Genomic DNA, 17327 nt, shown 5'->3' with positions numbered 1-17327 from the left:
GTCATGTAAATTTATAGAAACTAAAGACTAAGTCAAAATCATTCCCACAGACATAGGAACAGTTTCTGAAAATATCTACATTTGTCTTATATAATGGATTTAAGAATCACATGAAAACTGTGGACTCTGCCCATATTAAAAAGTTTTTACCAAAAAAAAAATCCCACATAGTTTCAAAGGTTTTATTTGTCTTTGAAAGCCACCCAAGGAGGTTAAGACCATTGGACTAACAGAAAAGAAATCAGCTGAGGGCGGCACTGTGGTGTATCAGGTAAAGCCGCTACCTGTGACGCCAGCATCCCCAGTTGCTCCACTTCTGATCCAGCTCTCTGCTAATGGCCTGGGATATGCAGCAGAGGATGGCCCAGGTGCTTGGGACCCTGCATCCATTTCAGAGACCCAGATGAAGCTACTGGCTCCTGGCTTCGGCCTGACCCAGCCCTGACTAGCGCAGCAATTTGAGGGAGTGAACCAGTGGATGCAAGATCTCTGTCTCTGTCTCTCTCACTCACTCACTCATGCTCTCTTTCTCCCTCTCTCTCTCTGTAACTGTGACTTTCAACTAAGTAAATAAATCTTTAAAAAATTTAAAGAAAGAAAGAAAGAAAAGAAGCTAACTGGTCAACATAGGGAAAGTGACCGTAGTCTCTCTAAGCAGCAGAAACCTTGATATATCTGCCTTTGTGAACTAAATTCTCTTTTTTCCCTTTCTTTTTAGGAGTCATTCTTCCATGCCATAAAACCATTCAAGTTTATTTGAAGCTTTTGCTATAACATAAATAACATCAAAGGTAGCATCCCCAGATGCCAACTTGTGTTTATGATTCCCAAACTACACAGGATCATCCCTAGCCTCACAGCTGCCATAATCAGAGGTCTCTTACTTTCTAGAACCCTGACATCTGCTCTTGGAAGCCTCCCTGAGTATCTCAGCCTACAGCCATGGTCTATGACTGGAGTGATTGGCCATGGATTTGTGAAGAATACAACTCTTGTCAACTGCCTAACAAGTTGCTTCTAGAATACTCTCTCTCTTACACGATTGCCTCTCTTTCTTAATATTTGGCATTATTTTAATAGCTCCATTGAAAAGAAAAAAAAAATAGGCTGCCTAGGAAGAACTTTGTGTCTTGTGTGGGTGTGTTCCAATAATGGACTAATCTGGCCATGTCTTAAAATCTGAGGAGAAAGGTATTTCCTTGCTCATATTTGAATTTACTGCATAATGGATGCTCTTATTACTTTTACCGCATTTCATCTCTAGTGTTATTGAAGCATCTTATGCAACCTGCAGTTTTATTTTTTTTTCAAACTGCAATGGCAATTTCCAAACATACCTTTTGTTCTGCCGTCATTGTTAGACTTTGCAGTCGGCCGGTCATATTCCCTAAACTCTTCTCAAAAGCTGCCACAAGATGAGCCTGTGAACAAAACGGAAGGAACACAGTTGAAATGTCAGAATCCTATGTGGATGGATGAAAATTCTTCATTTTACATAATGCTTATTTCAGGTATTCTAAACTCTTTAAATCCAAGGACCATCCTGGCTAGCTCTCAATGATGACTCACCTTTCACACACATCTTCATTTGTCATCTCTAAACTTTGGCTTCCTAAAATCTGTGTTTCAGTCTCTTGACATTTAACACAAGTTCAGTTTCTGAAAGGGGATGATATGCTGTAAATAATAACACCTCTGACTTGCACATCATGGAAGGATTTGATGCCCAAAATACTGAATAAAGTTCTGAGCTGCCAAGTTTTCAGGCTGAATCCCAAAAGGAGGACACTGAAATAGTCAACGGACAAATGTGCCTCATTTTTACACTTCCATGATGACCTTTGAGGATATTTCTAGCCCTTCTTTTGTTATGATTCCCTCCTTCCAGAGTCAGACATCTGTAGACAGCTGTAATATTATCCTTCTTCTTTTACTACTTACAATGAATTGAATTGAAGGGTTGTCTTCACTTTCTAAACTCTTTTCAATAAAAGGGCTTTTTATTCTACTTTTTATTCCCCTCAACTACGGAAGTACAAGTAGGCCAGCAAGAAGCAATGTTCAGTCATATTTTATTTAACATTAAGCTTTTGTGGCTTTGAGGTCTTATTTTAAATTCCAGAGAATTATACATATGGCAGTACATAACCATAATTCTTATGGTTTAGAAATATTTGACAATCTTAGTGCAGCTCTAAAATAGGCCACTTTCTATTGACATGCCATTATGCAACAGCTTGAACCCAGAATATTAAGTTTGAAGAGGTGCTTCAATCTCTCACCATGGCTACAAGTAGAACTGCAGGTGTATTATCTCAAATTGATATAGATTTTGTGCCCACAAAATAATGTAAGAGTTGAATACTTTACATTTAAATCTAGCATAAATTATGCAAGGGCAATGTTTGGTAATCTTTGACAAAACACTGACATTTCTTTAAAAAGAAGGCAGATGACTCAACTAAAATTCACCTCCTTGTGACTACAGCAGAGCTGAAATGCAGAGGTATCAGCTATTAAATGCATCACAAATTCCAAAGAATTGGGGATTGGGAAGTTTACTCCACTATTAGTGACAGCTAGAATAAATGAGTATCTTCCATTAGCATTCTGTACAAAGACGTCTTTGTTCCCAGCTGTGAATTCAGCATGGACTTTACCTGACACTGAAATATGGAGAAAATCCATCTGCAGAGAATATTTTATTAAACCTCGACCCACCAGCATAGCTCTTTATTCTCTTTATTCTTTTTCTCCTACTCCTGTCTCTTGTGTTCTTCCCTTACTCCTGCCCCCTCTCTCTTAGATACACACATGATCTTGAGAATTATGTGCCAAGATTTTTTAGCAGATTTAATTGGATAAATAACACACTAAAAAAGGAATATTATCTTCTAATTTATCACAGAGATGTCATTCCATTAATCTCAGTACCATCCTCGAAAATCAGGAGAAGACCACATTGTATTTTCTCTTATACTTTAACTTTAATGGAAGTGAGCAAGATGGAATGTGGAGCTCACTTGACGTATCCCATACACAACCTTTATTCATTCAGCAGCGAAGACAAGACAGAGAACATTTCAAGACCTTGGAAAACCTCCTGTGCGCCTCCCCATCACTACTTCCCTTTCTCTTCTCCAATGATAGCCACTATTATAACTTGTGTGGTAATTTTTCATTTTCTTTCTTTTCTGTATAGTTTTTACACCTAGTTTTTAGGTTCACATTCCTAAAGATTATGTTAGTTTCATCTATTTTAAAACTATACAAGGATAATATGGTATGATTCCTCAATGACTGTTTTTTTTTTTTTTTTAAGATTTATTTATTTGTTGAAAGGCAGGGTTACAGAGGCAGAGAGAGAGATCTTCCATCTGCTGGTTCACTCTCCAGATGACCACAACAGCTGGAACTCCACCAATCAGAAGCCAAAAGACAGGAGCTTCTTTCAAGTCTCCCACCCAGGTGCAGGGGCCCAAGGACTTGAGTTATCTTTTACTGCTTTCCCAGGCCATAGCAGAGAGCTGCATAGGAAATAGAGCAACTGGGACTCGAACTGGCATCCAAATGGGATGCTGGCACTACAGGCAGCGGCTTTACCCGCTACACCACAGCGAACGCCCCCGACTATTTTCTTTAACACTAATTTTGAGATCCATCTATTTTATATGTATCAGGTGTTGTTTTCCACCATAAAGCATCACTTTTTGTAAATATATAATATATTTGCCTGTGATGATTATTAGTGCTGATTCCAGTTTAGCCTATTAGAAATGTCAGTATGCTCATAAAATGGGTTACTAAAACAGAAAACTCTAATTGCTGTTTTCTTTTAAAACAGAACATTCCAGCTGAAAATATTTGTTATTTACTAAACAAATTGTAAGATTTTATTCAATACAGATGAGCAGATAAGTATGAGGTTTAATTATAAGACCCTGAGTCCTTGAATGTATAAATTTGAAGAAACTTACTTCACTCCACCCTCTGTGCATAACTTATAAGTTTAGTAAGAAAAATATGCCAAAAAATCAGCATTGGTATTTTGAGATTCAATGAATGTTTTCAGCCCTTGTCTCTACTGTTGAGGAACAGTGTCCTTGTTTTTCTTCTTACTATATGTTAAACTCTTTACTAAGTGTGGGTTTAATCTTATGAGTATAAAATAAATTGAAAGTATATCATTGTAAAAATTAGGAAAGGGAATAAGAGAGGAAGGAGAAGTAAGGGTGGGAATATGGACAGGAGGGAGGGTAAGGTGAGATGTATCATTATGTTCCTAAATCTGCATTTATGAAATACATGAAACTTGTATAACTTAAATAAAATAAAGAATATGCTAAATAAGCTATGAAATATTTTGTAGCTATAGCTATAAAATATTTGCCATTAGAATTCCAGTCTCTAAATTTTGAAAAATTGTTTTTCACCAATTATTCACAAAAATTATAAATGATTACTAAGGTCTTCCTTTTTCTTTTTTTCCCAGGGTGTCTTGGCTTTCCATGCCTAAAATACTCATGGGCTCTTCAGCCATATCCAAATGCCTTAAGAGCTGATTCTGAGGCCAGAGTGCTATTTAGGACATCTGCCATTCTATGAGTCTAAAGTGTATCCCGCTTCCCATGATGGATCGTTGTCTCCCTTTTTGATTCTATCAGCTAGTATTAGCAGACACTAGACTTGTTTGTGTGATCCCTTTGACTCTTAGACCTATCAGTGTGATCAACTGTGAACTGAAATTGATCACTTGGACTAGTGAGATGGCATTGGTATATGCCACCTTGATGAGATTGTATTGGGATCCCCTGGCATGATTCTAACTCCACCATTTGGGGCAAGTCTGATTGAACAGGTCCCATATTGTACATCTCCTCCCTCTCTTATTCCCTTCTTATATTTAACAGGGATCACTTTTCAGTTAAAATTTAAACACCTAAGAATAATTGTGTGTTAATCACAGAGTTCAACCAATAGTGCTAAAAAAAAAAAAAAAAAAAAAAAAAAGGAAGACCTAAATGGAAGATCTCTGTGAGTGAGATCCCAGTGGAAAGAATGGGGCCATCAAAGAAGTAGGTACCTTTCTCTGAAGGGAAGAGAGAACTTCCACTTTGACTATGACCCTGTCGGAATAAGATTGAAGTCGGCAAACTCAAAAGGCTGCCATAGCCTTGGCAACTCATGACTAGAGCCTAGGCAGATTACTGACCCCATAAACAAGAGTGTCAAATTGTTAAGTCAACAACAGGAGTCACTGTGTACGTACTTCTCATGTGGGATCTGTCCTTAACGTGTTGTCCAATGTGAAGTAATGCTATAACTAGTACTGAAACAGTATTTTACACTTTGTGTTTCTGTGTGGGTTGAAACTGATGAAATCTTTACTTAATATATACTGAATTGATCTTCTGTATATAAAGATAATTGAAAATGAATCTTGATGTGAATGGAATGGGAGAGGGAGTGGGAGATGGGAGGGGTGTGAGTGGGAGGGAAATTATGGGGGGGGGCATTGTAATCCATTAACTGTACTTTGAAAATTTATATTTACTAAATAAAAAATAAATATAAAAGTATATTAACATAAAAAAGAATACAGGGCATCCAATTAAAAAAATGATTACTAAGGAACATTTTAATTTGAGTCAAATTGCTTTCAAGAAATGCACATTAAAATTATGCAAGTGAAATTGTGTTTTAAATTTATGTCACCTTGGTTTAGTTTATCAGATTAACTTTCTTACTTTAGAAGTAATAGAGATTTCTCACTACAAAGATTAAATAAAAAGGAGTAATAGGACCAACAAAGAATAAATTTTCCTACCAATGCTAATCTTTATCAGCATAAAGGAATGAAAATGGAAAGTAAAACTGATTAAACCATGGGGCAATGTATTTTAAAAAGCTTGTGCAATTTCTTCAAAATTATTAATTTTCAGGAGAATTTTAACCATACTTGATTCTAACTTTTCTTCTAGCAGATTTATAATTTTCAAGTCAGAGTAAGTTGTATTTCTATAATACTGAATACTCTAATTTGTGTTAGATGAAGTCTACTGCCATAATAAAATAGAAAGGATTGATAATTGGTTAAGGGAAGATTTTTTAATACATACTATGTTTGGTTTTATGATAATAAACATAATCTAAATAAACATTTAAATATAATGATTGTGGTGATGAACAATAAGGAAAAATACTGTTACATATAATTCCTACATAGCACTGGTTCACATAGAAAGGAGCTACAAGATCAACTATATAAAAATGTTCTATACACAGATTTAAATGGGCATATATATAAATTATATAGAGATGTATATACATATACATATATCCTCATAAAATGAGATATTTATGATAAAATTTTATGTTTGAAAATCAGTAGTTAGTTGAATTGACAATGGTCCTTTCCTTAAACAGATACAAGATTTTACATTTCTTTTATACTGTATGAAACTGTCTCTTTAGTATTTGCTGTTAACAGGTACAAATAATTTTCTCTTAGGAGAAGTGGAAAAAAAAGAGTAATTGCCTGGTCATATAAAAATGCTAAATAGAGCAAAGAAGTAGCATACAATCTTAAATGAAATAATACTCAAAGGATTTTTGATTAAAATGATTATATACTGAAAGGCAAAAAAGTACCTTTTGTTTTCTTACATATTCATTCATTGGTATCTTTGAAAAACGTTAGCAATAAGTAGCCTTACTGCTCATTTCCAATTTATCTAAGGGATGATATTTGTGGAAAATATGTTAAAAGGCAAACAAATGCCAGCCAGCCGACTTGGCAGCATGAAAGCTGGCTAACTGTGTGACCATGCACCTGCAGTTGCCTTTCTTTGGGGAGTCCCACGCCCTTGCTATTAGTGAAGTACTGATTCAGAGAAGGCCAAGCAGTAGCACCTGCCAGTATACCCTCTCTTTCCTCTGCAGACAAGCTAGTAGAAGCAACCTTACAGTCTGCTCGTGGCTTTACATCATTTTATTCAGCACAACTCCACATGAGGAAGGAAGGCTTAGTACACAGTCTACTGACTGGAGGCCCTACTCCTCCAGTCAGATGAGAGGTGAGCTGACATTCTCTACTGACATTTTAATATCATGAATATGCTAAAACTTATTTATGTTCTAAAAAAGAGAAAAAATGCATGCTAGCAAAGAAGCAGATGTGTTTCAAATTTTAAAAGTGAAACAAAGATTACCGTGTAGACTTGGTGTAAATATAGCCATTCCAAGTTCAAATCTGTGATATAACAATTACAAAAATTAACCCAAATAAAATAATCGATTAAGTACTGATTAAGTTATTCATAAACTGAGCAAAATGACACTGGATACTTTATTTTGTTTTTTTTTTTAATGTGTGATAACTGCTATTATTTTTTATTTTTTATTTAATAAATGTGAATTTACAAAGTGCAACTGTTGTATTGTTGTGGCTCCCCCCCACAACCTCCCTCCCTCCCGCGGCCCTCCCCTCTCCCACTCCCTCTCCTATCCCACCCTTCATCGAGTTTCATTTAAATTACCTTCATATACGGAAGATCAACTTAGTATACACTAAGCAAGGATTTCAACAGGCTGCACTCACAGAGGATGGATACTTTAAATAACTAGTGAATTTAAAAATATTAATGATTTTCACAAAATCAAATCCATTGAAATGCATCTTTATAAATTATAATTTTACATTTCCAGGAAATCATCCTCATTGTGGAGATCACACTTACATTTAACCAAAATGTAGAAAGTTTATTTAGGGTATAAACAAACTAATACATAAAAATTTATATCTACCTCCAAATAAGAATTTTATATTAGGAAATTATGATTTATAAATAAATCCTTTACAAAAATAATCTGATTGAATCTCTATGATGAATTTATGTATTTGTGTATGCTTAGAATGTAGGTGATTGATACATACATCAATCCATATTAATTAAGATGAGATGAAATGAAACACATGCTGAATGAAATTTCAAAACTATTTCCTAGAATGGAGAAAATATCAAGTATTATCTAAATCCTATCATGGTTCATTGTGGTCTGCAAAGTCTAAAGGGACATCACAAACCAAACAATGATGGACACTTGGAGTTGCTTTCATATCTTTGCTATTTTGAATAGCCATGTAACAAACATGGAAGTACAGATGTCTTGGTGAGAGATTGATTTCATTTTTTTGAATATTTACTCAGCAGTAGTATTGCTGGGTTATATAAAAGTTTTATTTTTAAGTCTTTGAGAAATATCCATAATTTTCTAGAATGGCTGTGCATGAGTCTGCTAGTAAAATACTGTAACAAGCCATGTCCACACCAAATAAAGAAACTTTAAATGGTGAAATAAAAACTAGACATATTTTCAAAAAAATTATCTTGATCTTTAACAATGTGTTTTTAAATTTGAGATACATATATGTTTACAAGATGTTTAAAAAATAATACAGATAGGTTCTTTGTATCCATTATCCAGTTCCTCTCAATGATTATAGCTTACATAATTATAATCCAGGAATTCAATATTGGTATACATATACAGGTTAATATATTTGGGCTGATATCATGACCAACTCAATCAAGATGCAAAACTGTTCTATCACCACAAAGATCTCCTTCTGGCTACTACTTTACAGCCATGTCATCTCTCTCCTCATCCCTTACCCTCCCACACAATCATTAATCTATTCTCCACTTCTATATTTTTTTTCATTTCTTGGATATTGTAAATGGAATTGTATAGTATGTGACTCCTTGAAACTGGCTTTTTTTTTTTTTTTCACTTAGCACAATGCCCTTGAGTTCTACCCAAGATGTTGCCTGTACAACAGTTCATATGTTTGTATAGCTGAGTAGTTTTTCATGGTATGGCTATATCAGTTTGTTTATCCATTAACCTTAAGAGAAAATTTTGGTTTTCTCCTGTTTTTCCTTTGGTTGTTATTATTTTGTCTACTAAAAATAAGGCTTATATGTAGCACATGCTTTGTGTATGAATCTGTAATTTGTGAGCATTTCTAAAATATATTTAAAGTAAAAATAAGAACATAAAGTGAAATATGTATTATGCTCCTGTCTGTGTGTACTGTTACTAATGATGACATGGCTATAGGTGGAGGAAGTTTAAAAAAATCAATTTGACACTATTTGCCATAATTCTGCTTCTTTCATTTTTTTAAACATCAACCTCCTAGACAGACATTGCGGATAATTTTTTTCTTAATCACCACTCTCTACTGACATTTTAGTATCATGAATATGCTAAAACGTATTTATGTGCCATATGTATATTTATGTTTATACATAAAAAAGTAAAACCTTTTTTAACCACAAGAACAAATTTTCAATTTGGAAGGCATGGTAACATCCAGCTGAGAAGGCACGCTCCAAGGTTATGAAAACACATCAGTGAAAATCGTGTGACATGCACAGTTGGAGCAGGAGGGGCACGCAGTCAATGGCTGCCAACTTTCAGAAGTGTTTGCTCCACTTGCAAGCAATGAATAGAGTTGACCTTCATGACAGTTCCCTTACACTAGTATTTGGTCCTGCTTTGTGCGTATGTGTGTGCACACATACAAGCCTTTGCACTTGTATTGTGCAATTGTATAAATGGAGATATAATAAGAAAATATTAAAAAGATACACGACAAGAAATCAATAACCAAGAGTGAGAACTGGAGTCTCAGAGGGAAAAGCAAATACACCTTTTTTCAGTGCTTTTTTAGTTCCTTAAAAAATTTAATACAATGTTCACATATTACTTTTTGAACAGAAATAGTTTTTAAAAGTTCCTGTGTATTGGCCATACTCCATTATGTCCTACAGTAATTTAGTATTCCAATATTTGAATTATTCGACTAGGCCAACCAAGATAACTAAACATAATAAATTAAACTCCAAGTAATTGTTCAAGATAACTGCAGAGGTATCTTGACAATCTAATGCACTGTGTCTGCACTGAAGTCTCCTCATTGCAGATAAACACAATCCTGTATGCATTTACACTATTGTGTATCTGCTGACTCCAAAGTCAGAAGCCTCCTACTGTACATTAATCTATATTATAAAGTTTACAGTTTCCTCTGAACTATCTCTTAAAAGTTACACTGAGAAGCCACAAACAAGATTAAATAATATTGTTAGCTGGAGTAAGTCATTCTCAAAAGCCTACTATTATTTAGCAACCTTCTAATAATATGTGTAGAACAATAGAGTCAATACTCAATCTGATTCTTCTAACACTGAAAAACATGAAATCAATTCAAATATGGTGCTCAAATGAATATATGATAAATAAAATGACATCTATCCTGTGTAATTTCTATTACACAATTAATTTTATTCTAAAGAAATGTCTTTTGTTCAAGTCATACAGCATGGCCTGCACCTGCTCACTCTTGACAAAATATGTTTTGTCTAGGAGACAGAGAACTCCATGGAGGAGCAGAGGGAAGAAGCAGTGAGGCAGGAAATGGGCACAGAATTCCACAGCAGAGCTGGGCAAAGCTCATGTTGAGTCAGGGCGGCTGGACATATGGCAAAATAGCAGGAGTTTCCTTACCCCTCACTGTTGACTATAACACTGTTGTTCCTTAGAAGCGGGCACAATGCCACATGTTCTCCTTTAATACTCTGCATCGACTCAGTATTCTCCAGCACACTGATAGATATTCAATAAATGTTTATACAATTGATGGTCTTCATTGTCATTGTTTTTTTGCGGTTTTGGTTGCTTTGGAGCCAGGAAAAGTGAATCCCTTTACACTGCTAGGGAAGGCTGCTAAGCTTTTCCTGTTTGCTTATTTTTGAGAACTTCATCTCACCTGCAATGTATTTAATCTTTGTATTTAGACATAAATTAATGTTTTGGAAATTAAGTAGATGCTGAATCAATTGTTCAATAAAGTGAACTAAAAGAAGCAGAGCACACGAATATTTTATCTTTCAAAGTCAAACACTAACACCCTTCTGCATTGTGATTTGAGAGGGACTGATGTACGGGGAGTGATCAAAATAAACAAGAATCACTTCCTATAGAGCTGGGATTATTGTTTTCAATTATATGAGAAAACGGAATTCATTTAACCTCACTGTGAATCTTCCTCAATTTGGGTTTATGTTTTATTGCTGAGTATGTAGAAGAATTTAACTTTGAGTCTCATTATTCATGATATACATCTCCACAATTCTGGACACTTACAGTTTGTATGTTTGTTATTAAAAGAATTGCATTGGGGCCCAGTGTTGTGGCACAGCAGATTCAGCCACTATCTGCAGTGCCAGCATCACATATGGGTGCCGGTTCAAGTCCTGTCTGCATCACTTCTGATCCAGTTCTCTACTAATGCACCTGGGAAAGCAGCAGAGGATGTCCCAAGTGCCTGGGACCCTGAACCCATGTGGGAGATCCAGATGAAGCTTTTGGTTCCTGGCTTTGGCCTGGCCCTGCCCTGACTATTGAGGCTATCAAGATGTAAACCAACAGGTGGAAGATTTCTCTCTCTGTCTCTCTGTCTCTGTCTCTCTCTCTGTGTAATTCTTACTTTCAAATAAATATATAAATCTCATTTTTCAAAAAAGCTTTGCATTGTGCTATATAAAATCTTCTGATATGTTTAAAACATAAAGTGACTTACATTTGCTGAAAGCTGAGATGTAAGGGTAGCAACTTTTTCTTGTGATGCAACCAGCTCTCTCCGCAGCTTATGGATTTGCTGAATGCAATGAAATTATAATCAATTCGATGTATTGATAGACTTTTACTTAAAACTAAGACTTTAAGACAGTAAAGCAAATTATTATATTTAGCTCATTCCATCCCCACTCTATTAGCACCAGTTCCTGAAAATGAAAGAAGTGAACAGGGGCGACATAGTGACAATCACTTTAATTGTGACAATATATTAAGTGGCTTATCATGCCACTAATAAACAGAGGGGAAAGTGTCTAACTTCAAATTCAGGGCTCAAATCTGCCAGTCCAAGGATGCCTGTTTGCTCCAGAAGCCATCCCTGAGTGAGCTGGGAGGCAATTTCCTTTCTCTATTAATTCTTTTCTCCCAGCAAACTGTTAGTAAAATTCAGACAGAAAAATGTATTCTTTTTAAAAAACTAAATACACAAATACATATTTTGCTGTTTTATTTTTAAAGCAAAAAGTACTCCATGCTATGTTCCAAAAAATCCCATGGTTCCTTTTAACTGTGTTAATTTAAATTTTCCATAGTTCAGCAACTTCTTAGTAGAATATTCTGAAGTTACTGAAAGCTGGGCTCAATCCAACATTAACACGTACATATTTGAAAGAATTTTACTGATTAATGGAGAAGTCTTTCCAAATCCTTGTTATAACATCTTTGAGTGAATGAGTTACTAGTAGCTCTGAGCAGAAATGTGTTACAGTTTAAAAATAAAGAAAAAATCAGTAAAATGTATAACTAACTAGATAAACCAATAAAATAAATCTTCTAAAATGTTTTCCTTCTTTAGTTAAGTTCTTACCTCAAAAAAAAAAAAAAACTGCAACAGGAAAAGGAAGGCTATGTTGTATCATACCTAAAATTTTAATTTAAGCCTTACTGCGATTTAATGTGCAAGTCTCATGTTGCCAGGAAATTTAAACAGTAATTAGTAAGAGCAAAACATTTACAAACACCTGAGACTAGGTTGTACAAGTGAATTTCTGGCCTCAGGAGATTTTAGTTACTTAGATGCCAAACATTCTACTCTGATGTCTCTCATTTGTTCAAAAGCAAATCCCCTATTGTTGTACTTTGACTTGTAGAACGTTGTCTGGATTCCTAAGAACATTCCTGACATTAACTATTTCCTGAACATTAACTATTTCCCCCTGCACATTAGATTGTATGGAAAAGAAATGGTGTCAATACTAAGGGATACTGAAAGACAAGAGAACTCTAGGCAGATGTTTATATGACATCACCAATTGTGACTCCATTTCATTCTTGTTTTTTAAAGACACACACTGCAGTCAAAAATTACACGTGTGTATGAGATGAGGAGCATGAATAGTTTCACAAAGCACAACATCTACTTATTCTTAAGCAAACAAAACATATTCAAAGAGCCACTCTCAAACTAATACTCTCTATTATATGATTACAGGTCCTTTAAAATACAGTCGAGGAAATTATAAAGTAATTTAAATTTATTTTCATGACCCATGAAAGGGCATGAATGATAAAACAGGCATTGCATAATTTCTATAGGGTAAACAGATAATCTATGTTAGAAGTTCATCATATCCATGTGATGTAAATAAAATAGGTTTTTGGAACTCAGATTTAATCTGTGATCAAATGATGACACTGGCCTCTAAAAATAAACTGGTGCAATGAATATATTTTGAAAATTTTTAAGCACTGCACACATTTTGCTTTAACAGTTAAGGCTTTGGTGGGAAAGTCCTGTGCAAAGACTCTTTCCAAGGCATCTATTTTTCTCTGTTTCTGATTGCCTCAGCATAAGCCAATCAGTCATCACCTCACCTTGAATAAAGACCTAATTAAAGTTCTGCTCTCCTTGAGGAGGACAGCTCTTTTACAAAGGAAAAGAGAAAAATAATAGTCTCTACAGGTTGCAATTTGATTTTTACAGTATTGCGACCAAGTCTGTATTTCGGAAACGTGTGTGATCAGAATGACATACCACATTGGCTATAAAAAGGGACTAGAAACATCAAAATAGACTTGCTGGTATGTTGTGCAGGTCTAGCCATGTTTTCATTAATCCTATGCAGATAATCTCAGCCTGTGAGGACTGTCATTCACTCATCAAGGATTTTACTAAGTACCTGCTACTAAGTACCTGAACTAAGACTCAATCTAGAACCTGAAAAGAGAAGTGGCTTTTAAATACTTCCTTTTATTTTGTTTTAAAAAGGCTGTATCTGAGACTATTTATCAACTAGCTGAGTAACTTCTATCAGCTGTCTTATAGCTATTCTACTGTATCAGAGAGCCCTCTAGTGGTACCAATATTTATTTCATCATACATGTACACAACAATAAATATTAAAATTGTTTTTACCTCTGAATGAGCCTTTTCTTCAGCCTGTAAAAGATAAAGGGAAAATCACTTAATTATAAAAACGAATGCCATTTCAACCCACACATATGTGAATAATTATCTTGCAATGTGTGAATAATTATCATTTATATTTAACATATTCTTATGATCAAACACAAGAAAAGGATGATGGCTCAAGTAGTTGGGTTCCTAACCCCCATGTAGGAGACGTTAAGTTATTGGCTTTCATCCTTGGCCTGGTCCAGTTCTTACTCTTGTGGGCATCTGGGGAGTAAACTGGCAAAGAGAATTGTCTATCTTTGTGCTTCTCAAATAAATAAAATAAATAAGTAAATACAATTTTTAGAAAAAGAGAAAAAATTTTCTAAAAATTGCTCAATTAAAATACTGAAAACAATGTTTTATATGATTCTAAGTGACTATTCTGCTGCATATAAACTGTAAGTTATTCTAAAAATATAGATAATTTTATCTATGGATACACGATATGCTTTAAAGCAAACAGATTTTAAAACTCTATGATCTATACTATCATCAAGAAAAATAAACCATAAATTATAATTTAAAATTTGAGTACATGGAAAAAAGGTGGATTTAAAAAATAAGAGAATCTTAATAAGAATTACAGATATGTAGCCAAGATTTAGGGGTCAGAATTTATTCTTTTTTATTTTTATTTTTTGACAGGCAAAGTGGACAGTGAGAGAGAGAGACAGAAAGATCTTCCTTTGCCATTGGTTCACCCCTAATGGCCGCTGCGGCCAGCGCACTGTGGCCGGCACATCGCGCTGATCTGATGGCGGGAGCCAGGTGCTTCTCCTGGTCTCCCATGGGGTGCAGGGCCCAAGCACTTGGGCGATCCTCCACTGCACTCCCTGGCCACAGCAGAGAGCTGGCCTGGAAGAGGGGCAACCGGGAAAAGAATCCGGTGCCCCGACCGGGACTAGAACCTGGTGTGCCGGCGCCACAGACAGAGGATTAGCCTATTGAGCCACGGCGCCGGCCAGAATTTATTCTTAATTCACTATCATAACAAATGTCAAAAAAGCTGGAGGAAAATAATGACCAAAAAAAATGAAGCCTACAGGTTCATTTTATTTTAGCTTCCCTAATGATTATTTTATTTTATTTACTATTTTTTTTTTTTTTTTTTTGACAGGCAGAGTGGACAATGAGAGAGAGAGACAGAGAGAAAGGTCTTCCTTTTGCCATTGGTTCACCCTCCAATGGCCGCCACAGCCGGTGCACTGTGGCCGGTGCACCATGCTGATCTGATGGCAGGAGCCAGGTACTTCTCCTGGTCTCCCATGGGGTGCAGGGCCCAAGTGCTTGGGCCATCCTCCACTGCACTCCCTGGCCACAGCAGAGAGCTGGCCTGGAAGAGGGGCAACCGGGACAGAATCCGGCGTCCCGACCGGGACTAGAACCTGGTGTGCCAGCGCTGCTAGGCGGAGGATTAGCCTAGTGAGCCGCGGCGCCAGGTCCTAATGATTATTAATTTACCGTACTGGATGGCAAGTGAGCAAAACACTTGAACACCCAGTGTTAACATGCTTATAATGTGGTTGGGAAAACATCTCTGCCTCTACAGTTCATGCCAATGAGGTCTTCTGTCGCAACTGAAAGGGTGTTGTTTGGCCTTAGTTACAGAAAGCTCTTAGCTGTGTTTTCTGTGGCTGTTTCTTTTTCATGTAGGGCTACAAAATACCAGAAAATGAGATAAGCACACCATTACATTTTGGAAGCTCACTTGTTTTGGAAAAAGTTGGAAAATGTATATTATCACTGAACAATATGTGTCTATTCACCAACAGAAGTAGAGCAGAGGTGAAAAATGGTCTATTGTTTCCTATCTCTACTTCTGGAATATTTCTTGATTAAATGATGGACATGTATCTGAAAAGTCTTTTACCTCTTTTCCTCCAAAAAACATAAAACATAACTACCAAAATATATTTTACATGTAAGCATTGCTTTTAGGCTGAGCTTTTTCTTTCTTTGTTTCTCTACCTTTAAAAACATGTAAAATTAGTAACATATTGGTTAAATAATAAAGTTTCTGGCTGGTAAAATCCTGACAGGGCCCCTAGTGGGTAAAGCCTCCACCTGCAAGGCTGGCAACCTGTATGGGTTGATTTGTGTCCCAGCTGTTTCACTTCTCATGCAGCTCCCTGCTCATGGCCTGGGAAAAGCAGCAGCAGATGGTCCTAGTGCTTGGGCCCCTGCACCCATGTGTGAGACTGGAAGTTCCTGGCCCATGGCATCAGCCTGACCCAGCTGCAGCCGTTGAGGCCATCTGGGAAGTGAACAAGTAGATGGAAGATTCCTCTCTCCTTATCTCTGTCTCCCTCTCTCTTTGTAACTCTGTCTTTCAAATGAATTGATAAATATTTTTAAACAGGATCCTGACAGTCATTTTAAAAAGCAATGATGAAGCGCCGTGTTGTGGCATGGCAGGTATGGCCACTGCTGTCATCCCAAACGGACACTGGTTTATGTCTGGGCTGCTCCACTTATGATCAAGCTCTCAGCACGTGGCCTAGGAAAAGCAGCGGAAGATGACCCAAGTGTTTGGGTCCCTGCCACCCATGTGGGAGACCCGGATGAAGCTCCAGGCCCATGGCTTTGGCCTAGCTCATTCCCAGTTGGGGCCATTTGGGGAGTGAACCCATGGATGGAAGATCTTACTCGTTCTCTGTCTTTCCTCTGTAACTCTTAAAGAAAAATCTTGAAAAAATGAATAAAAATGAAAAATAAAAAGGAATGATGACATAAATCTTGAATAGTTTACATCTCATTTTTAGCAATTTAAGTGAACATTATACTTTGAATTCAAATAATTAAAAGTTGTATATACAATTTTTTGTTTGTTTTGGAATCAGAAGTATGCCAGGAATGTAAGGAAAACAAAATGAATTGCCTTAAGATACATGGCACATTAACTATGACTCTTAGTTTTCATTAGTACTTAGTATACTGATTGCCACCTTATGTTGCCCAATTCCGGCTTTTAGGCTTGTTGGCATTATATTAAACTGGCAAAGTCTCAATATGTGATTTGTATATATGCAAAACATCTATTTTATTTTGCTATACACAATCAAGAAATATACTCATCACATTTTTCCATGCAATAGTCCTGAGGAAGTTACATATATTAGTGCTAAGCATAACCACTGCATATTAACTATATTGCATAATTGTCTCATTGCTAATATATTTCTTTTTTTTTTTTTTTTTTTTACAGACAGAGTGGACAGTGAGA

At 36.0% G+C, this 17327-nt stretch overlaps 1 protein-coding gene across 6 annotated transcripts in view; it reads right to left on the bottom strand.

Moving 5' to 3' along the window:
* The window catches only part of NAV3 (neuron navigator 3), a 430062-nt gene that overhangs the window by 60103 nt on the left and 352632 nt on the right, over positions 1 to 17327 (bottom strand). For all 6 annotated transcript variants that reach the window (XM_051846465.2, XM_008256837.4, XM_051846466.2 and 3 more), the window contains 3 exons: positions 14063 to 14086; positions 11651 to 11728; positions 1338 to 1421 (listed from right to left, as the gene is read on the bottom strand). In XM_051846465.2, the coding sequence (XP_051702425.2) occupies positions 1338 to 1421; positions 11651 to 11728; positions 14063 to 14086 (186 nt within the window). The remainder of the gene's footprint in view (positions 1 to 1337; positions 1422 to 11650; positions 11729 to 14062; positions 14087 to 17327) is intronic.

The sequence above is a fragment of the Oryctolagus cuniculus genome, chromosome 11 (genome assembly GCF_964237555.1).
Source record: "Oryctolagus cuniculus chromosome 11, mOryCun1.1, whole genome shotgun sequence".
Taxonomy (NCBI): domain Eukaryota; kingdom Metazoa; phylum Chordata; class Mammalia; order Lagomorpha; family Leporidae; genus Oryctolagus; species Oryctolagus cuniculus.
This window is presented reverse-complemented; position numbering and strand designations above follow the sequence as displayed.